The sequence below is a fragment of the Oenanthe melanoleuca genome, chromosome 3, assembly GCF_029582105.1.
Source record: "Oenanthe melanoleuca isolate GR-GAL-2019-014 chromosome 3, OMel1.0, whole genome shotgun sequence".
Lineage (NCBI taxonomy): Eukaryota > Metazoa > Chordata > Aves > Passeriformes > Muscicapidae > Oenanthe > Oenanthe melanoleuca.
Genome location: NC_079336.1, coordinates 56,114,445 through 56,136,736, shown reverse-complemented (window position 1 = coordinate 56,136,736; position 22,292 = coordinate 56,114,445). Strand labels below are relative to the sequence as shown.

General features: G+C 41.6%; 2 protein-coding genes across 4 annotated transcripts; both read left to right on the top strand.

The window, feature by feature from the left end:
* Positions 1 to 1,551: 1,551 nt before the first annotated feature.
* MTRF1L (mitochondrial translation release factor 1 like) lies at positions 1,552 to 12,566 on the top strand. Of its 3 annotated transcripts, none has more exons than XM_056488004.1 (7): positions 1,552 to 2,043; positions 3,298 to 3,377; positions 4,555 to 4,738; positions 8,219 to 8,382; positions 9,296 to 9,413; positions 11,157 to 11,293; positions 11,903 to 12,566. In XM_056488004.1, the coding sequence occupies exons 1-7, from the start codon at positions 1,782 to 1,784 to the stop codon at positions 12,116 to 12,118; spliced, it is 1,161 nt and encodes a 386-aa protein (XP_056343979.1). In that variant the 5' UTR covers positions 1,552 to 1,781; the 3' UTR covers positions 12,119 to 12,566. The 3 variants fall into 3 exon arrangements, with proteins under 3 accessions (XP_056343979.1, XP_056343982.1, XP_056343980.1); XM_056488007.1 differs by having other exon boundaries at positions 1,963 to 2,043; positions 3,237 to 3,377; positions 4,580 to 4,738; XM_056488005.1 differs by having other exon boundaries at positions 1,963 to 2,043; positions 3,237 to 3,377.
* Positions 12,567 to 14,193: 1,627 nt separating this feature from the next.
* Positions 14,194 to 19,901, top strand: FBXO5 (F-box protein 5). Its single transcript, XM_056487360.1, has 5 exons — positions 14,194 to 14,245; positions 16,095 to 16,831; positions 17,110 to 17,200; positions 17,918 to 18,079; positions 19,160 to 19,901. The coding sequence occupies exons 2-5, from the start codon at positions 16,110 to 16,112 to the stop codon at positions 19,409 to 19,411; spliced, it is 1,227 nt and encodes a 408-aa protein (XP_056343335.1). The 5' UTR covers positions 14,194 to 14,245; positions 16,095 to 16,109; the 3' UTR covers positions 19,412 to 19,901.
* Positions 19,902 to 22,292: the final 2,391 nt, after the last annotated feature.

The following is a 22,292-nucleotide window of genomic DNA, read 5'->3' as shown; positions in this document are numbered from 1 at the left end:
CCTTTATCCATGAACTCACCCTGTGGAAATCCACTTTTCTCATTTAAAACATGGATATGATTTAGGTGATGCAAAGGCTGACCATTGACTTGGATTACTATTTTTTTCCCCTCAAATGCTTTATCTTAAATGACCTCTTACTCTAAGTTTCCTGAGTTTTCCATAGGTCTCTTCACAAGCTGGGCTCACACAGCAGTTAGATTCTCTTTCCTTATTACAGAACATCAAAAGATTTTTGTCTGTTAAAGCATAAATTGGGTAATTTTTCCTTTATGCTTCTGGAAGAAGACTTCAAGGAGCTTCATGGTCAGGCAGTAGTGGCTGCAAAGGAAGCTTTTGGTGGGTGAGTTTTCCTAAGTGATGGCCTGAGGTTTTTATCAGTGCAAGACAACTCACACAAACTGTACATTCTCCACAAAGATCTTCCAGTGTGACTTTTACTTATAAATTATTGCTACACTGTATTTTGCCAATACACCTTATCCAAAGTTGTGGACTTAGAATCATAGGAAAACATTTTTATCTAACCATTAATTTTAATGTTTAATATTTTAAATAGCAAATCTGCACTGATTTCCATCATGGAACAAAAATTTCCAAGTTTTCTTTTCTGACTGCTAAAACTACTTGGGTTTTCAAGGATTACTCTTGCTTTTGATATTGCATTTGTGAAAATAACAATATACTAATGTTTTATAAGGAAGTAACTTTATTCCAACACTGCAATTTAGTTGTAAGACATGATTGCCTAGTCCTGGTAAGACACGACCAAGGACAGAAGGAAGACAAGGACACAACTCTGCCTCCTCCAATGATTGTAATATTAAAAACTGACTAATAACATTTTATGAATGCACATGTTTATAATAAAATATATTCTTGAAACTGTTTTGAGCTTAGCCAAAAATCTCATTAATGTTATTATCTAAAACAAGGTAATATACATTTGGACTGCATTTCAGAAGGGATATGCCCAGATCATCCCACAACATACAGTTCCTAAATGGCTGCATCCTCGCTGCCTTCCCACTTAAAACTCACATGTAAAACACTGTCCTCAGATCTGTTTTCTAAATGGGTTTAGTATCACCACTAATCTCTGATGTGAAAGCACTTTGAATTGTCCTTTTTTGCTCCTCTGACAGTTCATTTCTTTTCCTCTAAATGCTTGATTTTACACCTGCTTTCAGTGTGGGGCATCCTTCCACAATATTTGCATGTTCCTTCTCCTTTAATTCTGAGGATTTCTTCTGGAGGGAGAAGGTCTGAAAGAGTAACCTGGATATCCAAAGCCCCAGCTCACACTTCCAACCTACCTCACTTTTACCTCTGCAACCTTTAAACCGCCCCAGTAGAAACCTCAGTACCCCCGAGGCTCTTGCACAGAAGTCCTGCTATAAGCTTGAGGAACGGAGGATTCGCTGGGGTTTGAGGCTTTCTTGGCTTTCTTTTGTTGTTGCTCAGAATGACTTTAAACCGGGTCCCTCCCGGGGCCTGCAGAGGGCGCTGGGGGCGCCCTGCCGGGGCCATGAGGCGGAGCCCCGCCCCGTCAGCGCTGGCCAATCAGAGGCCGCCAGCCTCACCGAGGGACGCCGAATCCCTTCGGCTATTTCCGCCACCGGAGTCCCGATGTTTTCCGACTGCGCCCAAACCTAGTGCCGAGCCTCTTCGGCAACTTCCGGAAATCCGGAAGGGAGGCTGCCGAGCGCGTTCGGGCGTCTCCGGCACGGCAGCGACGCTCGGGCGACAGGAGGGCGGCCGCGCTCCGGCCCCAGCCAGACATGCGGCTGCTCTCGCGGGCCCTCCGCGCGGCGCGAGGCTACCGAGCGGCCGCTCTGGCGCCTCGGAGCCTCCGGGCGGCGCCGGTGGCGTGGCTGAGCGGGCGGCCCGGCCTGGAGGAGCTGTTCGCCGCGCCCTCCCTGCGCCGCCTGCTGGAGGCGCGCGCGCGGGGCGAGGGCGGGGCGGCGCCGCAGCTGGCGGCGCGCGTGCGGCGGCTGCGCGACAAGGAGCGGGAGCTGCGCGACACGCGGGAGCTGGCCCGAGGTGCGGGACGCGTGGCGTCACGGGGCGGGGGTGCGGGTCGGTCGCGTAGGCGGGCGCGATTGGGCGAGCTGCCCCGGGGGGCGGGGCGGAGGCCGGCGCGTGGCGGCGCGCACCTGCGGGGGCGGCGGCTGCGCGCGCGGGGGGCGCGCCCCGGCGGCGGGAGAGCGGCGCGCGTGCCGCCGGGCGGGGGAGGACGGGGACACACGTGTCACCTTCCGCTGGGCTGCGAGCGAGGGAGGAACGGGCTTCTGCCGGCGTGGGAAGTGCCGATACTGCAACCTGTTCCTTATAAAACAAAGAACTAATCGGGAACAGACAAGTTTTGGTGGTTTTTTGGGTTTTTTTTTAATCCATCTTGTTGCCAAGACAGCCCAGTTCGCCTGCCTGTCTCCGTTTGGACAGTCAGCACCTGAATGTGCTGTCTCCAAACTGTGATTTTATCTTGTTCTGTGTCAGTAGCTGCACACTTTTATTGCTGCCAAAAAATGGTTTGTTTGTTTTTTTTACCCAGAATCGAACTTTATTTTGATAGCAGTTAAAAAACTAAAATGTTGAAAAGGAGTACTTTATATTCAGTAAACATTGGTTAGATGATTAAGTATTCACTAGAACTGTAGTATTCAGATTTTTGCATACAGTGATAGGGGTGTAAGTCCTTTTAACAAAGAGTGCCAGTTTAGGAGCCGCTGTGCTCTTTAAATCCTTTTTGTTCTTGCCATGCTGCAATACAGAAAATAAGTTTTTAGAGCCACAGAATGGCTGGTGTGGGAAGGACCTCTGGGCATCACCCACCTTCGTGCTCAAGCAGGGTCTCCCACAAGTTGCTCAGTGTTTTGCCCAGTTGGGTTTTGAGGATCTCCAAGGATGGAAATTCACAACCAGTCTGTGCAACCTCTTCTACTCTTCGGCCACCGACACAGTAATCATTGTTTTTGATGGCTGTCTTTGATTTTATTTTTTGATGTTTTAATAGAAATTCTTTTATTTCAGTTTTTTCTCATGTCTTATACCTGCAGAGGATTAGAAAACACTTAATATGTACTTAGGACAATCTTCACAGACCATATTAGTCATATGATTTTCTGCCTGCTTGGTGTTTTGGGCGAAGGAGGGGTTATGTGGTAATTTGGTTTTGGTTTGTTGGTTTTTTTATTTTTGTTAGAGTAAGTTCTTCATGTGGTTATTTTTTTCAGAAGATTTTCACAGAATGGCACTGATATGATTCTGAGGATTAACAATACTCAAATATTTCAGATGAGAATGAAGATTTCCGGAAGCTTGCAGAAACAGAAATTGCTTCCTGTGAAGAAGAGATAGCTGAACTGAAACAACAGGTTAGATCACCTAATAAAGCACCTGTTTCCTTGCCATTCTAAAATTAACAAAGCCAGATTGTCTTCTTGAGGGTGTTGGAACTAGGTGATGTTTAAGGCCCCTTCCAACCCAAACCATTCTATGATCCTTATCAAGATGTACGTGGTAAGTTCTTCTTCTCCTCCCCTCGGTGCTAGGTATAGTCAATAACTATAGTAATAATAATATTATAGACTGTTGGCTAAAGAAAATAAAAAAATCAGGTGCTATAAAGACATCCTGTATGCAAATGCCTGTTTGTCTATGAAAATGTTTCAATCTAAGTATCTTTTTAAGTAGGTGCTATAGTTTGCCTTGTCTGAGTGTATCTTTATGGATGTCAAACCTACATAGTATCACTCACTGATGGTTTTGAAAAAAAATTAATACTATGTAACTACTATAGGCTGCTACTTTATATAAATTCTACAGAGTATCTATGTTATTTCACAAAAAAATCTTTCTGTAAACAGACTTTTAAGATTACTGTTGAAGCTGCTATTGTCACGTTCTTTATTCCTCCAACAACAATACAACAGTCACTTTATAAATATTTTTTGTAAATATGATTCTGCCAAAAGAAGTCATCATCTGTGGAAGGAAACATCACCTATTCTAGTAAAGGAAGAAGATTTAAAAGCATTTGCAAATAATCCAGAATTTTGGTCCAGCATGCAAAATTGTGATTGTTTTTTTTGGTTTTGATATATCTTTCTTCTGCAACTCAGGCTCTTCTTTTTAAAATAAATAAATAATACATTTGTTCTGTTGTTGAAGGACTGTGAACATCCATACATTCTTAGCTCTGCAGTTGAGATGGAATTCAAAGAGGAATCTGGGTAGAAGGGAGATACTCAGTTGTCTTGCAAGAACAGGGATGTGGTTTATCCTCACAGTGCTCCTGATGGATTAAAAACTTCTGTGAAGTTCTGTGGCTCTCAGGAGAGGCCTGTGTAGCTCCTATGACCATGAAGAGACTGAGGGAGCCTTTCTGCTATGCAGCATCACCCTTTGACACCTTTGCCTGGCTGAAGGCTGTCCTTGGGGCAGGAGAACACAGCCTAGATCAGTCACAGACTTGTCTGGCATTTTACACTGTCTCAGGTGTGGGTGGCAGTGTCAGAGAGGAGTCTTAGCTGGGTGCTTTTGTATTCACAGATAGTGTTGCTTTTGATTCCTTCAGAAGAAACAGATGAGAGTGATCTTGTCATGGAAGTAACTGCTGGAGTTGGAGGGCAGGAAGCCATGCTGTTCACCTCGGAGATATTTGATATGTATCAACGATATGCTGCTTATAAAAAGTGGAAATTTGAAGTATTAGAATACTTTCCCAGTGAAATAGGTCAGTAATGAATATACTATAACTTCTTAACTCAAGTTGAAACACTCATTCATATGACATTTTAATTTCCTAAGTAAAGGAAGCTTATTTGCACTATCTTAATTTTAGGACTGGAATATTGTTTGAATGTCTGAGTACAGTTCTCCTCAGGTTCTGTATTTGGGCATGAAACTCCATTTCAGAAAAGCTATTGAAATACCAAAGTGCTACAAAGAAAATTTGTCTTTTAGTAATTTCATTTCTACATTTTAAAACAATAGTTTTAAAGAGAAGTGCTTGGCAGAAGGAAATTTAGAAAGTGATACAGATATGTTGGTTTAGCTTTTTTTTTTAATAAAGATTGTGTAAGTTTTATTTGGCTACACTGTTCTACTTAGTTATCTAATGTTTTATTTATTGTTTATAGATTAGGTTGGTGGAAGATTGAAAAATCATATTACAGATCTATTGGCATAGAGGAATCAGTTTTCTTAAAAGAATCCGTGGAGTTTAATCTAAAACATCTTAAATTTATTTGTAATACCATCTCATCTACAATATAAGGGAATGGGATATTTGGATATAGCTCATCTGTAACAGCTGTTAAAATCTTTATTGAAATCTGTTTCTAAAAAGTGTTATATTTGTAAACTGTTCAAATAACTCTCTTTAGAGTTCTTTGCAAGTATCTTATTTCAAGTTGATGAATGTGAGCTCAGGCTCCCTTCTAGAGTGGCTCACTCCCCTCAAGATTGGCTGCTAATGATTCAGTTAATATAGTTTTAAAAAAATTTATGACACTTGAATTCCTTATTTTCTGTTATCTAGATTTTTTGTATTAATAAACTACTTGTATGGTTAAGAGCTCATGTGCCAAGCAAACTGTTTTTACAGTTCAGGTGGAGATGAGGATGAGAAGCTTCATATTACAGTGCATCTTGTTGCTGAAGGAGCAAAGTCATGTTCATCCCAATTCATGGCCAGTTCAGCCTTCAAAGCCAGCAGAAATCTGTTTATTTTCTTTTTTTAAATATTTTTTTAAAGTAAATGGAATAAACATTGTACAGGTTAGATGGGTGTAAACAGAAAAGAAGGGTCTGTGTTTTCTTTTTTTCACATACTAGGGGGAGAGTTGCCCTTTCCATTGATGCAAGACTTGGATTGGGTGAGCCCCAGCAGTCTTATACATTTCACCTTCAGAGCACAGTTTCAGTCAGCTTAAGCAAGGCCTTCCAGACAGCTGTATGTTTTTTATTTCTCAGCTCTAGCAGTTTTGAGGACACTGTGCTAATTGAATCAGTCCACTGATTTGGCTTAAAAGCCCTGTTATGGAATAGTTATGGAGTAGTGTGGAATATAAGTCAGGTCTCACTCAGCTTACAGTCCTGTGATTAGGAAAAAAGAGAGTTAGGCTTGGCTAGCCTTTTGGTGAAAGCTCAGTCCTTGGACAAGGAGCCCACACACTCAAATATATCCTCATTAATGCCTTAAATGGGAAATTGAACTAATATGTTAACCTGGTATAATCTATCCATATTTTCTCTTTGAAAGGGCTAGCTTTTTTAATGGCTGTATATTTATTTCAAAGTCTGCTTTGCTGAGAGTTTGTCTATGCACCGAAATTAATGTTGAGAATGTAAATCTTGGGAAAATAAAGGCAGCCCTAGCTGTTGTCAGCCTCTTGCAGGTTATTTTTTGATTTTTCTTAACCACATATTATCAAAACAGATGCTGGAAATAAATTGGGAGGTAGGAGCACTGTACCTGGCACAGCCAATGAAATGGATGTTTGAACCCTCAGGTCCAAAGTGTCCATGCTGTGCTGAGTAAGAGTGGGGCTAAAGATGCTGGTGACACTAGGCTATTACATCCTACCCACATTCCATTTTTATTGATCACATGAGCAAAAAGCAAGGTCCTGTGTTAAAATGTCAAACTCCCTCGTTTCAGAGAACTCCTGAATTTGAAATCTGAAGGTGAGCATGTGTGAACAAGGTGAATGTTAAATAAAGCTGCAATAAAATACAGGTTACAGTCCACTCTTAAATTACTTTATTGACCCATTGTGCAAGAATAGCATGTTGAAGATTCAGGGCACATGTTGAAGCATAAATTCACATGTCATTATTTATCCACTTTTTCTCACCCTGCAGTGGCAGGCAGAGACACAAATGTGGGGCTTTTCCTTAATCTAAGATGCCACATAAAAAATGAGTACAAACTTAATACCCTTGTTCTGAGTAAATCCAATACCAGGTTAGATTGGGGCATTTTATATGACAGAGGCAAACACATAGTTATCAAGAGTTAACTATATTTGACAAGCATACAATATGTTTGCCAGGGTAAAAGGTCTGTCAAAATTTCATTAGATTTGGCTACAATTCATAATAAACCTGTGTTGGTAATAGTCAGCTTGAAGCAGTATGATCTAAATACCTGTCACGTGAATCAGTTTCTTGGTCATCTTATTCTAAACACTGTGGGCACACATATCACTACAAATTTTAAAAGCAGAAGGACAAAAATTATGTGGAAGAGAAAGCCAAACTGCCTCTTCCTATCTTTCACAAACATGACTGTAAAGCAATATATATTTTAATAAAGCTATGAGTAAATGAACGTGTCCATGGAGGTGAACAACTGGGCCTGTGTTCTGGTGGATGATTTCTTTTCCTGCTGTGCAGGTCATTTTCAATTCCATGTTGTCTTCATTTTCCTTTTTCAAAAGCTGCTGTCTTGACCTTATGGTTGAGTTCCTGAGTCTGAGAGATAGCCTAAACCAGTATTTCTGAGAAGTGTGTGCCTCTTCTTTTCCACAGCTGTGGTTTCATATTGCAAGGCTTGAAGAGCAATACTCTTTCAAGGCCACCTGTGTCTTCTTCAGTCATTCCCTTGGCACACCATCCACTGTGCTGAGAATGGCACTTGGGAATTGAGCTGCATTAAAAACAAAAATGAGTGAGAAGTTTTATATTCATTTATAGTGCCATCACTTCTCTGATCCTTCACTTACACTGCACACCAGCAAACACAGAAGACCAAGAATGTCATGAACTAGTGGAGCAGCGAACTCTTGTCCCCAAGCTGTGATTGCTATAGGCTTGATTTCCAAGTTCCAAGTTGTTCAATGCTTGTAAGATGTTGCTGTCAAATGTTTTGCTGGAGGTATTGGTAAGAGGTGCAGGAACCTGTGTTCTGTTTGCTCCAGGAAAAAACGTATATAAGTGTATTTAAAATGTATAAAAAATGTATATAAAATTAAGTTGGACTCTATAAAAGAGAATTTTACAGTCCTTTCCTTTTTGAGATAGTGATTAAATATGGATGGCTTTAAGATTTTTCTTGCATTTTTGGTGTGATTTTGCCCAAGTGTGTAAATGGTAAATTTGTCATTTTAAGAAAGAAATGCCAGTGGTGTGTAGGTACACTGTTTGAAGTATAACAGCATAGTACCAGCAGTTCTTAAAGGTTTACAACTGTTTTTCTTCTCTGTTTAAGGTGGCCTAAGGCATGCAGTAGCCAGTATAGCAGGTGCTGAGGCTTACAAATACATGAAGTTTGAAGGAGGAGTGCATCGTGTTCAGCGGGTGCCAAAGACAGAAAAACAAGGACGCATTCACACCAGCACAATGACTGTTGCAATATTACCCCAACCCACTGAGGTAATATTCATCTTTCAGTATAACAGACATTACCAGGAGCAATATTTAATACCAAGTGTTTTCTGCCTCTCTTGATATTCTCACACAAAGATTTTTTAAGTCTTAATTTTAAACTAGGTGATATTTGTTAATTTATTTTTATCACAGGGATAAAATAAAGAATTTCCGTCTTTTTTCATAATCCTAAGCTCAATAAAGTCACTGACAGTTTACTTGATTATGACTTGAAAATTCACAGTGACTGTCTTTCATGTTTTGTGGAAAACTGCATTTTCTGCGAAGTAGCAAAAGACTGAATTATTTTACCAGGCTAAAAGATTACTTCTTTTAGCACTTCCTTTTTCCCATTTTTGAGTATCCTCACTTGCACGTTCTAAAGTGTACCATAATTCAGTTTTGCTACATTTGCTTGCTTAAAAACAGTGGGCTAAGAAAGCTTCATTTTGATCTTAGTTTTATGTTGACCTAGCAGATTGTCAAAGATGTTACTCCTTCCTGAACTTTCTTGAAATTGTCTTGCTCCTTCCTCACAGAGACTATTGCTCCACTCCAAAGCCAAGAAAAAGAATGTCTGCCATTTCATTTAAAAAACATCTAATCAAGCTTAAATATTGGTTAACTCTGCTGGAAGAGGATGCAGAACTCTCAGCAGAGAGGAAAATTAGTGCTAAGCAGTGGTTGTTCATTAAGTTACTATTTGGCTGATTTCTGGGGTTCCATTGTGATGCATTCCAATCTGATTACCAAGATTTCTTAATATGTTTATAATAGGATTTGTCTAGTACCCATAAATGCTCAGAAGTTTGATGTTGCATGAACATGCCTTCTGAAATAAACTGACTGCATATTTGATACCTGGTGAGTAAAAAACCAGCATAAAATTATTTTTTCCTTCTTCTGTCTCCCATGACAGATGAGGCTGCAAATCAATCCAAAAGATCTACGGATAGAAACAAAGCGAGCTAGTGGAGCTGGAGGCCAGCATGTCAATACCACAGACAGTGCTGTACGGATAGTTCACATTCCAACAGGTGTGCTGCTTCATTCTTTCCTTAGTGCAAGATCTACATTCCAAAACTGCTGTCAGAATTTATTTTCAAACAATGGTTTTATTTTCAAGCCTGGGCAGTAGTAGAGCAGAGGTTTTATGTAGTTCTCATATCTGTTTTAAATGCATCATCTTGTGCCCACTCCAGTTTTTAACAGTGAAGACTACTGGCTTCAGTAGGTAAGCTAATTTTGCTATTAAACATGACATTCTAAAAGCATTCAGATCAGATTCTGTCAAGAAATTATATTTAAGCTTTCAAATTATGAAAGTGACACCAAAAAATAGAGTAGGTTGAAATCTGATTTGAATTTTCTTGATGAGTCTCCAAAAGAGAGATTGTGCTATTTCTGTATTAAAACATTACTTTTAATTGCAGAGTCTGCTCGGGATGCCAGCTCCCATTCGTCTGCTGGCTTCTTTCCTGTAGATGACACACATAATTAGGAGGCCCATCCCTCTGGCTCAGGTTAGGAAACATAGCAGGGATAAGATACACTCTCAAACACTACCTGATTTAGCTGTTGTGTGGGGGCTTTTTATTGCTATTCCTAAGCCTTTTACTTCCCTTTGAGCAATTCACAACAGCCTTCTTGACTTTCATTGCATTTTAACTTTTCCTCTTCTCTACCACAAACATTAGTCAGGCTTTACAAGGTTTCAGGATAATCCCAAGCACTCTTTGTCTTCATGTATCCAGATTTTTGCCACCCATTGCTTTGTATCTGTTTAAAACATCAATCCATTCTGCACTTATTGCATCACCGTAGTAAAGCAGAAGGCAAGCAGTGGAGAGGTTAAAATTCACACTATGGTGACAAAAAATACCCCACATTTAGGATGTTTTGAATTGCCTGTATGTTTGGATAAAAACACAACAAACTAAAACCAGCAATTGATCTTAGTTTTTGCTGATGGCAGTTTTTAGGGCATCTTGTAGAAATCTTAAAGTGTATTGCAAATTTTTTGCAGTTATACACGGTTAACAGAGAAGTTCATACCTCACATTAGCTCCTGACTTTTTCCTGTTCCACCTTTCCCTTCTTTATTTCTCTGATCTCTCTTCCCTTTAAATTGTCCTGTTACTTCTTCTATTTCTCTCATCCTAAGTCTTTTTATAAACCTTCACCGCGATCCAAAATGTTGGTTATAAATAAGTCTTTCAGGAAGTAATACTATGTAATCTTATAAAATCATCCTCTAATATTACCAGAGCTACTTAACAAATCCAAATAACAACTCAGCTTGTATTATATTTCTTCTCCCTGCTTCTTTTTTTTGGTTTTTCTTTTCTTACCTCTAATTGTGTGTTTTGGGATGAGAAAGCACACCCTTTTATATTCTGGTCATATTCTAAGCACTCACTATCTTATGTACTTTAGTGTTTCTTAAATCCTACCTTTCCTGGAACTGTGGCCAAAATTTACAAGGTGTCTTTTATAAGTCAGATCACATCACGTATCTTTTATTTCATTATTCATCTATTGTCCAGGTGAAATAAATTTCCACTGAATTAAATTTATTGTCTTATGGCTTAAAACACCTGTACAACTCAGCCTATACTTCTCTCCCAGAATATGTCATTACTCATTAATAAACCTGGACTTCTACATTCCCAGTCCAAATGTAACAGCCTAATGTAACATATAAAAAATCTTCCAGAAATTGCAGAGCTCTTTTAGTATGTGTTAATCTTAAGTGCTAAATGTCACGATATTTTTGACAGGGATTGTGTCTGAATGTCAGCAAGAAAGATCCCAAATTAAAAACAAAGAGAAGGCTATGCAAATGCTATGTGCTAAATTATACAATGCCAAACTAGAAGAAGAAACCAAAAAGAGAAACAGTGCTCGAAAGATTCAAGTAAGTTTCATTTAGTTGTGGTGTAATTCTGTACAAGCATGTGTTTTTTGGGTAACACCTTTGTTGAACAGCTAATAGTAAATGGAAATATAGAGCAACAGGAGCACAGGAAGGACTTATATGAGGCAAAAAAAAAAAAAAGTCATAGAATCATAGAATGATTTGGGTTGGCAGGGACCTTAAAAATAATCTAACTCCAACCCTTCTACCATGGGAAGGGATGCTTTCCACTAGGCCACTCTGGAGAGCAAAATTTGTGGAGTCCCCAAAGTCTGAACAACAGCATTATGTTTTACTTCAGCAATAAAGTTCATATATTAACCAGGCTTAAAATTTCAGTTGTATGTAAGTCCTAAAGATCCAGTGAAACAAACTGGATTGCAGCATGAAGAAACAGAATAGTATTAGAAAAAAGATGCAATAAAGTTGTTCTTTTACATGTTTGAGAAAAATCACTGCAGCTGTTGAAGTGATCTGAGTACTATGTAACTATAACAGATTTTGTATAGTCATATGAGGAAGGGAAACCTTTTGCTTTATATGCCTAATCAATATTTCATCATTTTTGTAAGATGATGATGGTGATAAATGATTCTTCTTGTTCAATAGGTTGGGACTAAAGGAAGATCAGAGAAGATCAGAACATACAACTTTCCACAGGACCGGATTACAGACCACAGAATAAGCAGATCAGTGCATCATGTTGAGTCTTTCATGCTAGGGGAAGAAATGCTAGATGAAATGATACAAACTCTGAGAGAATATGCTGATTATGAATCTCTAATGGAAATTATTTCAGAAAACGAAAAAAATAATTCCTCCTGAACATTGTTCTTTCTCAGGCCATTACAACAGATGTAGACCTTGTTCTGCAAAGAAGCTTCTTGGAGCACCACCCAGAAAATGGAAATTCCTTTCAGATCATGAAGAACATCACAACTTGTTTCTTCATGAATATTAAACAGTCTTCTTACTTACTGGGTAAAAGACTTCATTATCTTAACATAAGACATTTTTGCTGCAGTAGTCCTTTTCAAAAGTTTATTTGACTGCACCAGAAGTAACAGCAGTTTTTAACTTTTTCTACTGAGAACTGATTGACCACTCTCAAAAGGTATGCCTGCATTAAAAAAGTTCCAGCTTTCTGTTCAACTGTGGCTTAACCATCACACAACAGTGGAATAGCTTACTTGAGTGAACAAAAAAAAAAATCCTGTTGTTTGAGTGACTGGAAAAAAGTGATAAATAAATGACCCCACTCTTCCTATCTACATATTTATTAATCACTTATTTGTGTCGTGGGAAAGGGAGTCAAAGTGTATCTCTGTCATGTTTTCAGGACTTCCTGGACCTTATTTATAAACACAAAAGAATATTTATAAACACAAAAGGAATATCCCGCGATTGAGAAAATAAAAGCCAGGCTGAATGATGAATAATATGAATTGGTTTTGGAACAAATATTTCTGTTCTTGAGTCAAAAATGAAAATAATTATTACAATATTGTTCAGCTGATATTTTCATATCCCTTTTCCTTTATGGTTTTAACTGACTGTCCAAGTTATGTGCTGTGACCGGCACTTACTCGTTTTGTCTGTTTATTTAACAGCATTTTAAAACATTTGATGCCTTTATATAACTTTTGTAACTCCATACTGAAGTCTCCGTTCTTACCAGATCAGTATTGTAAATGGAGCACTAGAGAGCACTAGTGTCAGTCCTGCTGACATGATTTAAAGCCAGGCCTTCTTATGCCAAGTGATAGATGGAGTTTGCTGTTCAGCTTCATATTCTTCCAAATAAATAAGGGCCATCAACCAAGTTCATGCACTGGACTTCTGCATGAAACTTAGATACTTAGATAATTGTTTAGGTCTTTGTCACCCTAGACTTTCCGTGATCTTCCAGTTTGTGTCCTGTCTGGCCAGATCCTGCCTCCCTGTTCTCATCTGGCTCTTGAACAAATGCTAAATGTGTTGTTGCCTTGCAAGTGACCAGGCTCTGATCAGTGTGAGAAAAAGCAGCCATCATACAGTTGTGGCAGGAGGCTGACAGAGGTTTTCCAAACCTGGTGTCTGACAGTGCTGTACATAGGGGGACCTTGGCCTGTCATGGCAAGCTTTACTGTGTAAAGACTTGAATTCCCATGCTTGCCCTGTATTAATTTTAATGCGAGGGAGGTTGTCTCTGCAAATGCAGCCTCCTTGAGCTGTGAGCAGATTGCCTTTCCAGCAGGGGTTGGGATCCCTGCACTAGTGTCCAGTCAGCCCGGTCGTGTTCCTTCTCACTCTGCAACCACTGGTAGCATTGGTCATATAAAATAAATACAGTTGTTTTATGGGGAGGAGCCCAGATCCACCACCAGACTTGAATGACAGAATGGGCCCGTTGGAAGGGACCACAGTGGGTCATCCGGTCCAACATCCCTGCCTAAGCCTGGTCATCCTAGAGCACATGGCACAGAGTTGCACCCGGGCTGCTCTTGAGTATCTCCAGTGCGGGAGCGAATCCTTGCCCGGCAGAAGTTTCGCACATTGTGAGCGGGCCAGAGAGATGGGAAGATGGCAGGCACGTCCATTTAAACTAGCAGATGCAGCTGGGCGCCAGGCTGCGCTGAGGCGCGTGTCAGTGCCGGGAGCGGCACCGCCGGCTCGGTGGGGGCCGGAGAGCGGGAGGAAGGGGCGGGCGGGAGCGGCCAGCGCGGGAGCGGCGGCCGCGCCATCGCGTCCCACCCTGGCGGCCGCGGAGGGAAAGCGAGCGAGGGGCCGGCCCCGCCCGCCGGCCCGGATTGGCCCCCGCCGCCTGCCCGCCGCTCATTGGCCAGGCCCCGCGCCCCGGCGCCCCGCCATTGGCTGGCGCGGTTTTGGATACCAAATTTAAAGTTTTTAAAAAGCGCCCGGCGAGAGCGGGACGCACTCACTGCCTGCGGCGGCGCTGGCGCGGCTCTGCAGGTGAGCGCGGGGTGGGCAGCGAGCTCCGCCGGGATCCGCTGCGGGGCTGCCGGGGCTGCCGGGGCCGCACGGCCGGGGCTCCGCTGCGGGGCGGGCTCGGGGCAGCGCGGCTCCGCGGACAAGGCTCGGCGGCTCGGGCTCTTTGCCTGGGGTGGCGGGAGCAGCCGGCGTGCGCGGTGCGGGGCTGTGCGGTGCTAGCGGCGCTGCGGCGGCACCGGATGGATTGGGGATGGGGGTTCCTGGGGCCGCCCTATCCCACTGCTCTCCTAGCCTAGCCCCCCAGCTATCCCGCCGGCGGGATGGGATGGGACGGGACGGGGCGGCGGCGCATTGGCGGGCAGGGAGCGCCCCGATCCCGCCAAGGAGCCGCGTGCGGGGTGGTCCCGGCTGCTCGCCGCGCCGGCGGGGCCGCGGTGCGGATCGCGGGCGGGCCGGGGTGCGGATGGCAGCTGCGCTCCCGCCGGCGGGCCGGGCGGGGAGGCGCGGTGCCGCGCTGCGCTCTCCCGCCCGCCGGCCACGCCGTCGGAGGGGCATCCATCCCCGCGGCGCGCTCTGCCCGCCCCGCCGCCCCGATCTGGGGGGAATCCTCCATTGCGGGGGAAAGGGGAGGCCCCCGAAGGCGCGGGATGAAGTTCCCGGGCCGTGGGGCACGGCGGGGCCGGTCTACCTGCAGCCATCCAGCCGGGCCATCTTGAGCGCTGGGCGGGAGAGCCTGACAGCGCCGCGGGGCCCCGCGGCTGAGCCCGCTCCGCCGGGGGTCGGGACAGGCCCTGGTGCGCCGAAACGGGATGTGGGGACATTTTCCACATCAGCAGGGTTTCAGCCCCAAAGCTTCCCTGGTTGTTCTCAGGGAAAGGGGGAAGGGGAGGATGATGTTTAGGAAGGGTTTTGCATCTCTTCCCCCAACTCACACTGCACAAAGCCTTAAGCATATTTGCTCCTTTTTCCCACCAAACGTAGGTACAAAGAAGGAACTTTTTCTCCAAGTCGGTCATGTAACGCATTTTTTCCCGTGCTTCTTTCCAAAACTGCTGGAACTGCTTAAATCGTTTAAAATGCTTACTCAAATCGGGGATCCTCTATTTCCTACGGATTGTATAGCATGTTGAAACTTATTTTCCCTTTAGATTTAACTGGGGAGACATGACCTCCTTCTCCCCTTCAGGCCTCGCCCATCCCCCCGCAATTGTGAATATAGATAGCACCACATTTCGCGGGGGAGGGGAATGGAGCAGGGCAAGAAAAGCTCAATTCCCTATGATATCTATCTACCTCGACCCTCTTTAAATCATGCTTTATTTCACTCTGATCATTGTTTAAGGATGGCCACCTTTCTTTGTATTTTACTCACACGTGTGAGCACTCAAGCCTTTCCTGTGCCACCCACCCTCCTCCCTTCTCAAAAATGCCAGATATCCGGCTGCAGCAGCAGCATTGCCTCTGGTTTTGGATGCTAACTTCAGGCTTCTCTGGCCTGCGGTCACTCATGGACCCTCTGCCCCTGGTGACCCTTGCAGGGACCTTGAGTGCCTTGGATATGTTGCTACCTTTATGGTAGAAAGTAGAAGCACTGGTGTGTCTCATTTATGCTGATGAAATGGTGACCAAGTTTTCTTGCTCTAGTTATATCCAGCATAAAACTAGTTTTTGGGAAGGTCTTACATAAATTTGATCAGTGGCTGTTCAAATGCTTAGTTACACTAGTTCTATTTTAGACACTAGATGGTGTGTCAGATAAAAGCATAAAATTCATAATGCAGAAGGGAAGCATGGTAGTGTCTTTATAAGAAAAAGCATTTCTGATCTAGTTTATGCTATGTTTTCATACTGCCCTTGTTGTTTCTTGCAGAATTCAATCAACAAAATGAAATCAAACAATAACGGCTCTTGCAAAATGAAATGTGATTTTGATTGCGCCTCTCTGCATGCTGGGTTTGCACCATTGAAATGTGCTATGGAGAAAGCAAGACTGGAAAAATCCTGCCCCTTGAATTACAAGGAAGGCTTTTGTAAAAACTGTGCAGAAGAACATCAGAAAATCCTCCTTAGTGACTCATACCATGCAGCTACCAGAAATCTAGATCTTGAAGATGGAGACAGACCCGTACATAACAAAGAAAACAACCAAGTAACCCAGAGACTTGATGAAGGTATCTGTGAAATGGAGGCAATGGAAAGCAGTAAACTTCATGAGGACAGTGGTTATTCCTCTATGTTAGGTACTCACTATGCTGATGCAATAGAACATGAGGATAGTTTGCCCTTGGCTGGGAACCTCTGTGGTACACCAAAGCATTGTTTCATGAAGAGCCAAAACCAAGAACAGTTTTCAAAGAAGACACTGTTGCCAGTAATCCATTATGAAGAAGTGATTTGCTCAACTTTGAAAAAAAGTGGTAAAAGAAATCTCAAGTCTTGGGCTGCTGTAGACAGAATTGTTTCTAGGGGAAAATTTGAACTTTGTAACTTAATTGGAAAGAAAATGGGGCTGGATAGAATAGACATTCTTGCTGAGCTCTTCCAAAAGAACCTGAAGCATATACTAGCAAACATTTTAAGGCATCTCAGCGAGATGGATTTAGTAAAGTAAGTATATTGATGTCATTGTATTTCATTAGGAAAGAAAAAAACCTAACCAGATGCCTTAATGTTTTAGATATGGGGCTTGTGACATTTATGTGTTAATATATTAAAACATGAACTGACAATGTAAATCATGATACATATGGAGAATGTGCCTTTTCCCTAACTACAACTGTGAACATATTCTATCTTTACGTAAAGGAAAAAGATTACAGTTATTGTTGCTATTTAATAAATCCCTTTCCTAGGAGACAACTTATATGTTTGTATTTTTGTTGCAGTTTTGCCAAAGTCAGCACAACATGGCAGAAGATTCTACAAGAAGATAAATGGATTTTCCAAGTGTATAGCAGAGCTGTGAAAAACCTTTCTGTAAGTTTCTGCCCTGAACCATCAGTGTTTTTCTTTTACTATTTCAGGTCTTCTATGCTTAAGAGATCACAGAAAAGTTTCTTAGATTGAAAACTGTCGCTGGAGTTTGTCCTGTTAGGATGCCTTGTCTCAAGTGTTGCTAGATACATCAGTGACTTGGGGTACCCCAAGGAAGGTTGGCTGAGAGGGTGACCCAAGGAGGGATGCAGGTGTTTTTAAGAGCTTCCACAAGCCCTGTGTTACAGAGAAAGGCAGGAAGGAGAGAAGAGAGCCATTGCCAGCACAACCCACTGGGCAAGCCCTAGAGTCTCCCAGCAGGGCTTGCTTGCTTCAGCATCCACACTGATCCAGAAGGCAGAGATAGAAGACTGAGAGAAACCACTCGGCTGGCTCTGTGAGTCAGACTCTCTGTTTATAGCAGTAGGCTTTGAAGTCCATCATGCCTGCTATGGAAAAGTGAAAAGCATTTTGCACTATGAGCTACTCCTAATGCCTCTGTTGTATAAAAAAAAATACTAGATCCATCCACACTAGACTAGTGTTTTATGATGAACAGGTTACATGCTCTGCCTAAATAACTGTTAATATGAAAGTAGGATTACAGGAACTAGGGAGCTGTTCTATGCATTTATAACAGAAGTGACAGTGAAAGGTATGGTAAAGTCTGTATCAGGTAAGTTCCCTTCCCAAATTTAACTCTGTTTTTCTTTTTGTTAGAATGTCACTAAGGCACCAGACCATGCTGCAACAAGAGAGTACGTTCTCTACAGAGTGTCCTTAGCTTCCATTCAGAAAGCAACCCCACCAAAAAACTTGAACAACAGATGTACCAGATCCAAAGCAGCTAGGAATCACAGCAGGCTCATGGAGTTTTCCGAGGTAAGAAGTGGAGAATATCGATATACTGAGATGTCCTACATCCTTCTTTTACCTTCTTAAAAATTTCACTTTGTAAATTTTTTTTGCTCTAAATTTTGTCTTGTCACATATGAAAAAATTTAATGATTTCCTGTTATTTTCCATGAGTTTATTATGGATCTCATGTTTTCCAGTGTTTACCAGATATATCACTAAAGCAGTCAACTTTGCTTCAAAATTGATGGACAATTAGAAAAAAAAGACCAAAGTCTTAATAGTTTTTAGTTTAAATGATTAAAAGAAATAAACATTGCTAAATTCTTAAAATAATCTATGGATTTTTTTTGCCAACTAATTACCTGGCATTAAAATGAATTTTTAACTAGATATTTATGGTGTGTCACAGATTTGGAGTTGTCACTAACTGCTAAAAGCCTGTTTCCCCTTCACCTTATTTTTCTTAAGCCTTTTTTTTTCCCCCCACACACTAGCAATGTAGACCTGCACCTGTATCTTATAAGATTTTTAAAAAATGCTTATTGAAAGTTATTGCTTGTTAGTAAGCAAAATATTTTCGTAACTAGAAAAAGGTTTCATGCTCAATTCTTATTATGCCAATTAATACGATAAGAGAAGATGATGAAATTTCACTGGAAAGTATAATCAAGATGCTGTAATACTACTGTATAGGACTTTGTAGCATTAGGAATGTAAAAGTACAACTGTTCTGTAGCTGTTTTAAAATTTAATTCCTGATACATGTATCCATACACAATTATATCACTGCTCTTTAATGAGGTTTGGAAGATTCAGGAAGGCTGTTCTCCTTACTGCTCCTGGTTTAGCCTGTCCTTTAACTTTTAAATTTAAAGAATTTAGAATTTGATGCCTCTATTCCAATAAAAAATACCTGCAATTATAGACCAATTATTTCTCTTCAGTCTCCTTCAGAATTTGATGCAACAAGAATTAGGCTAAATTTTTAGTTTGTCTCTGCATTAGGAGAAGCTATGTTTTGTGGCACTAAGATAATATCAGGAAGCATTTGGGGATTGTGTTTACCCTCTCCTCATGATTTTCTGTGTGTGCTTTTTCCAACAGGCTGCCAGGAACTTGAAAAACACTGAAAGCCTTAAAGTCTGCCATCGCTGTGGCTCCCCTGCCAAGTATGACTCCTACCTCCAAAGAGCAACGTGCAATCGAGAAAGTTGTGGCTTTGACTTTTGCACTAAGTGCATGTGCAGCTACCACAGCTCCAGTGACTGTGTCAGCAGCAGACCAGTGAAACACAGCTCTGCATCAGGGCCACTTCCTGGGACTAAGAAAAGCAAACAGAATCTAAAGAGATTGTGATCCATCCCTCCCCCCAGTACAAATTGGCAAATGTCCCATGAAAGTTTTTTTTAGTCATCCACCAAGAGAATGCTCTCTGCTATTCTGTATTCATCAAAATGGTTAATTCTGTTATCTCTGTGCTATTTAACCATCCTGCTCAGAAAGGTTTTAAAAGCATTTCTAGTGCTGTCCAGTGAGGTGAGTGAAGTCCCTTTTAATGTGAAAATATGAGGGAGACTAGATTTTATGGTTTTTTGACGCTTTGCCTTTGATTTTAAAATGTGGACATCCCTTTCCTCTGACAGCTTATGTGAATCTTAAATTGCTCTTCCTTCATTTCTTCTTTCATTTCTTGAACCTTTTCCAAGTTGAAAAAAAAGTACTGTATGTTGGCTATACTGCTAAAAATACTTTGACTTTTTTGACATCAAGAGCTAATTTTAATATTTGTATATATTTGTAAATATTATTCATATTTGTCTTGTAAATGTGAAAATAAATGATTATTCTCAACAACTTGGTTGGCAAATCTGGCCTTCCTGTTTATCATCCTGAAATGTTGCTTCTCATGCTCTTTTGCAGGCCTTCTAGTATGTGTTTCTTTAAATTGTTGATTTAACAAAGGGCAAGTCTTCCTGGGTTTGTGTAAAACCTATGGAAACCATTGTCATGCTGTATTCCTGCATCTTACCTAAAGGCTCTTATCAGTAATTACTTGCAGTGTCAAAAGTACCAACACTTCCTTTTCATTGCAATTGAAATTTTTCCTTTGCCTGGATTTATGCTGTTACCAAACTATAGCTCAGTCAGCAAAATATTCCTGATCCCACAGTAAAGAAAGGCAAGCTTTTGAGAAATAGACCAATAATTTTGTGGAATTATCTGGGGTGGATTTTTTTCCCCTTTGGTAACTAAATAACACTGTTGGTCCTGCTTCTTGAACTGTAGTGCATGTAGTGACAGGACAAGTGGGAATTGCTTCAAAGTTAGGAGAAAGTAGGTTTAGATTAGATATTAGGAAAAAATTCTTTACTGTGGGGGTGGTGAGACACTGAAACAGGTTTCCTGGAGAAACTGGAAATTGTTTATGGAGCTTTGAACAACCTGGTCTAAGGAAAGGTGTCCCTGCCTGCAGCAGGGGAGTTGGAACTAAAATCTTTAAGATCCCTTCCAACTCACACCATTCTATGAATCTGTGATCCTATTATACTTTATTCTAGTATTTAGACAGTACCATCTTGCTATATTATATAAAATCACAGCAAGTGTTAGGCTGAGCAGAGATAAGAAATGTTGCAAGCAACATTTGTTACAAAATTTTCATCTGTGTCTACTGAAATTCCTGAAGAGTGCAGATAATGTGATCTGGACAGAACTGCTATTTCTTATAACAGTTTAAAGGAATTTGGCACAGGCATTTCACTCTTAGACTGGTGTTGCACTCTAGAATACATCTTGAATTAAAATTGTGTATTTTCAAGCTGAATGTGGTAAATCAAGTTTACCTTTTCATATTTTTGAGCTTATTAAAGGGACAGTGCACTTTCTAGTAGGCCTATCAATTTGTACCCTGAGTAAAGCACAGCAGTTCCTTTTATTCCTTTTTTTTTTTTTTCATTTTTAGCTGTAGAAATTTATTTGTTCATGAAAAATTCCTTGTTACCTCCAGATAAGAGAGAAGAAATGGAGATTTTTTTACTAACTTCTGAGTGATAAGGAGCAACTACCATCTTTCTACCTTTAACCTTGTTGAAAAGGTAAAATTTGACTTAATGAAGCTTTGGCCAAGTTGTAATGGATCTGCTGCAAGCCATTGTGGCTGTTTTAACTTGCCCAATCATTTTTTATTTATATGATGCTCAGATTCTTGCCTACCAGCTTTAGTTTTAATCCAAACAGACATTCAAGATTGCAGCCTTCAACAGGTGGGTGACATCTTCTTAAGGGCCTTGATCCATTATCAGCACTTATAATTTTCTTATGTATAGGATCTGAGCAAGAAGCCTGAATTAAAACCATGCATCTCTCTGAAAGTGGTGTAGGATGTTTGGTCTCCTCATAAATAGTTTCAGTGAATGGTGAGCTGTAGAAAAAACGGATGGGCAATCAGTCCCCACCCAGCCATGCTAGTATCTACTGAGGGAGAAAGCAGGTCCTACTAAAGGAGAGTGATTTGTGTGCCCAAGTGAAGGTCGCAGATGCAGACTGTGTTAATGTCTCTGCCGAGCCATCTTGGCCATGCTTTGATATGCAATCGGTGTGAGTCACAGCCAGGCCAGAGCACAGCCCTTGCCAGATGGAGATCAGTACTCAGGTACTGCAGCTGCTGTCAAAAGCCACTTCCAGACTCAGCAGTTGGCAGCCCCGGTGACTTTGCAGGAATGTGATAAGCTGCTTACCCACACTGCATACGCCTTTCAGATCTACAGAGGGTGATAAATAGCTGCAGGCTGCCAGAGTCTCCTGCCTGCCTGGTGCAAGTTCAGATTTCTTCCAGTTCTTACTTATCTCTAGCAGTGGCTCTGCATGGTGAGGGAGGGTGGGACGTTTCTCTGCTCTGTAAATTGCTGTGTCTAGCAGCTGTTTCCCCCAGCTAAAACAGCTGTGAAGCCAGATTATCCCTTCATCCTCACCCTAGCAGGGAGACAGACAAAGACAGACATTTAGGACTTTCTGAAATCAATATTGAGTATCTGCTTTTTTCAGGTCTTCTTTCTTGCACTTATGATGCTGTCCTAAATAACCCAAGGAGCTGCTTGAGGTGCTTGCACCTTTCTGCAACTCATTAAAGGCAATTTCAGCTCTCACCACAGCAAGGAGAGAAGCTGAAGAGAAGTGTCCCATAGTGATGATAGTCACTTGTATAAACAGGGACCAGTTGGGATGCCCTTATCAGTTT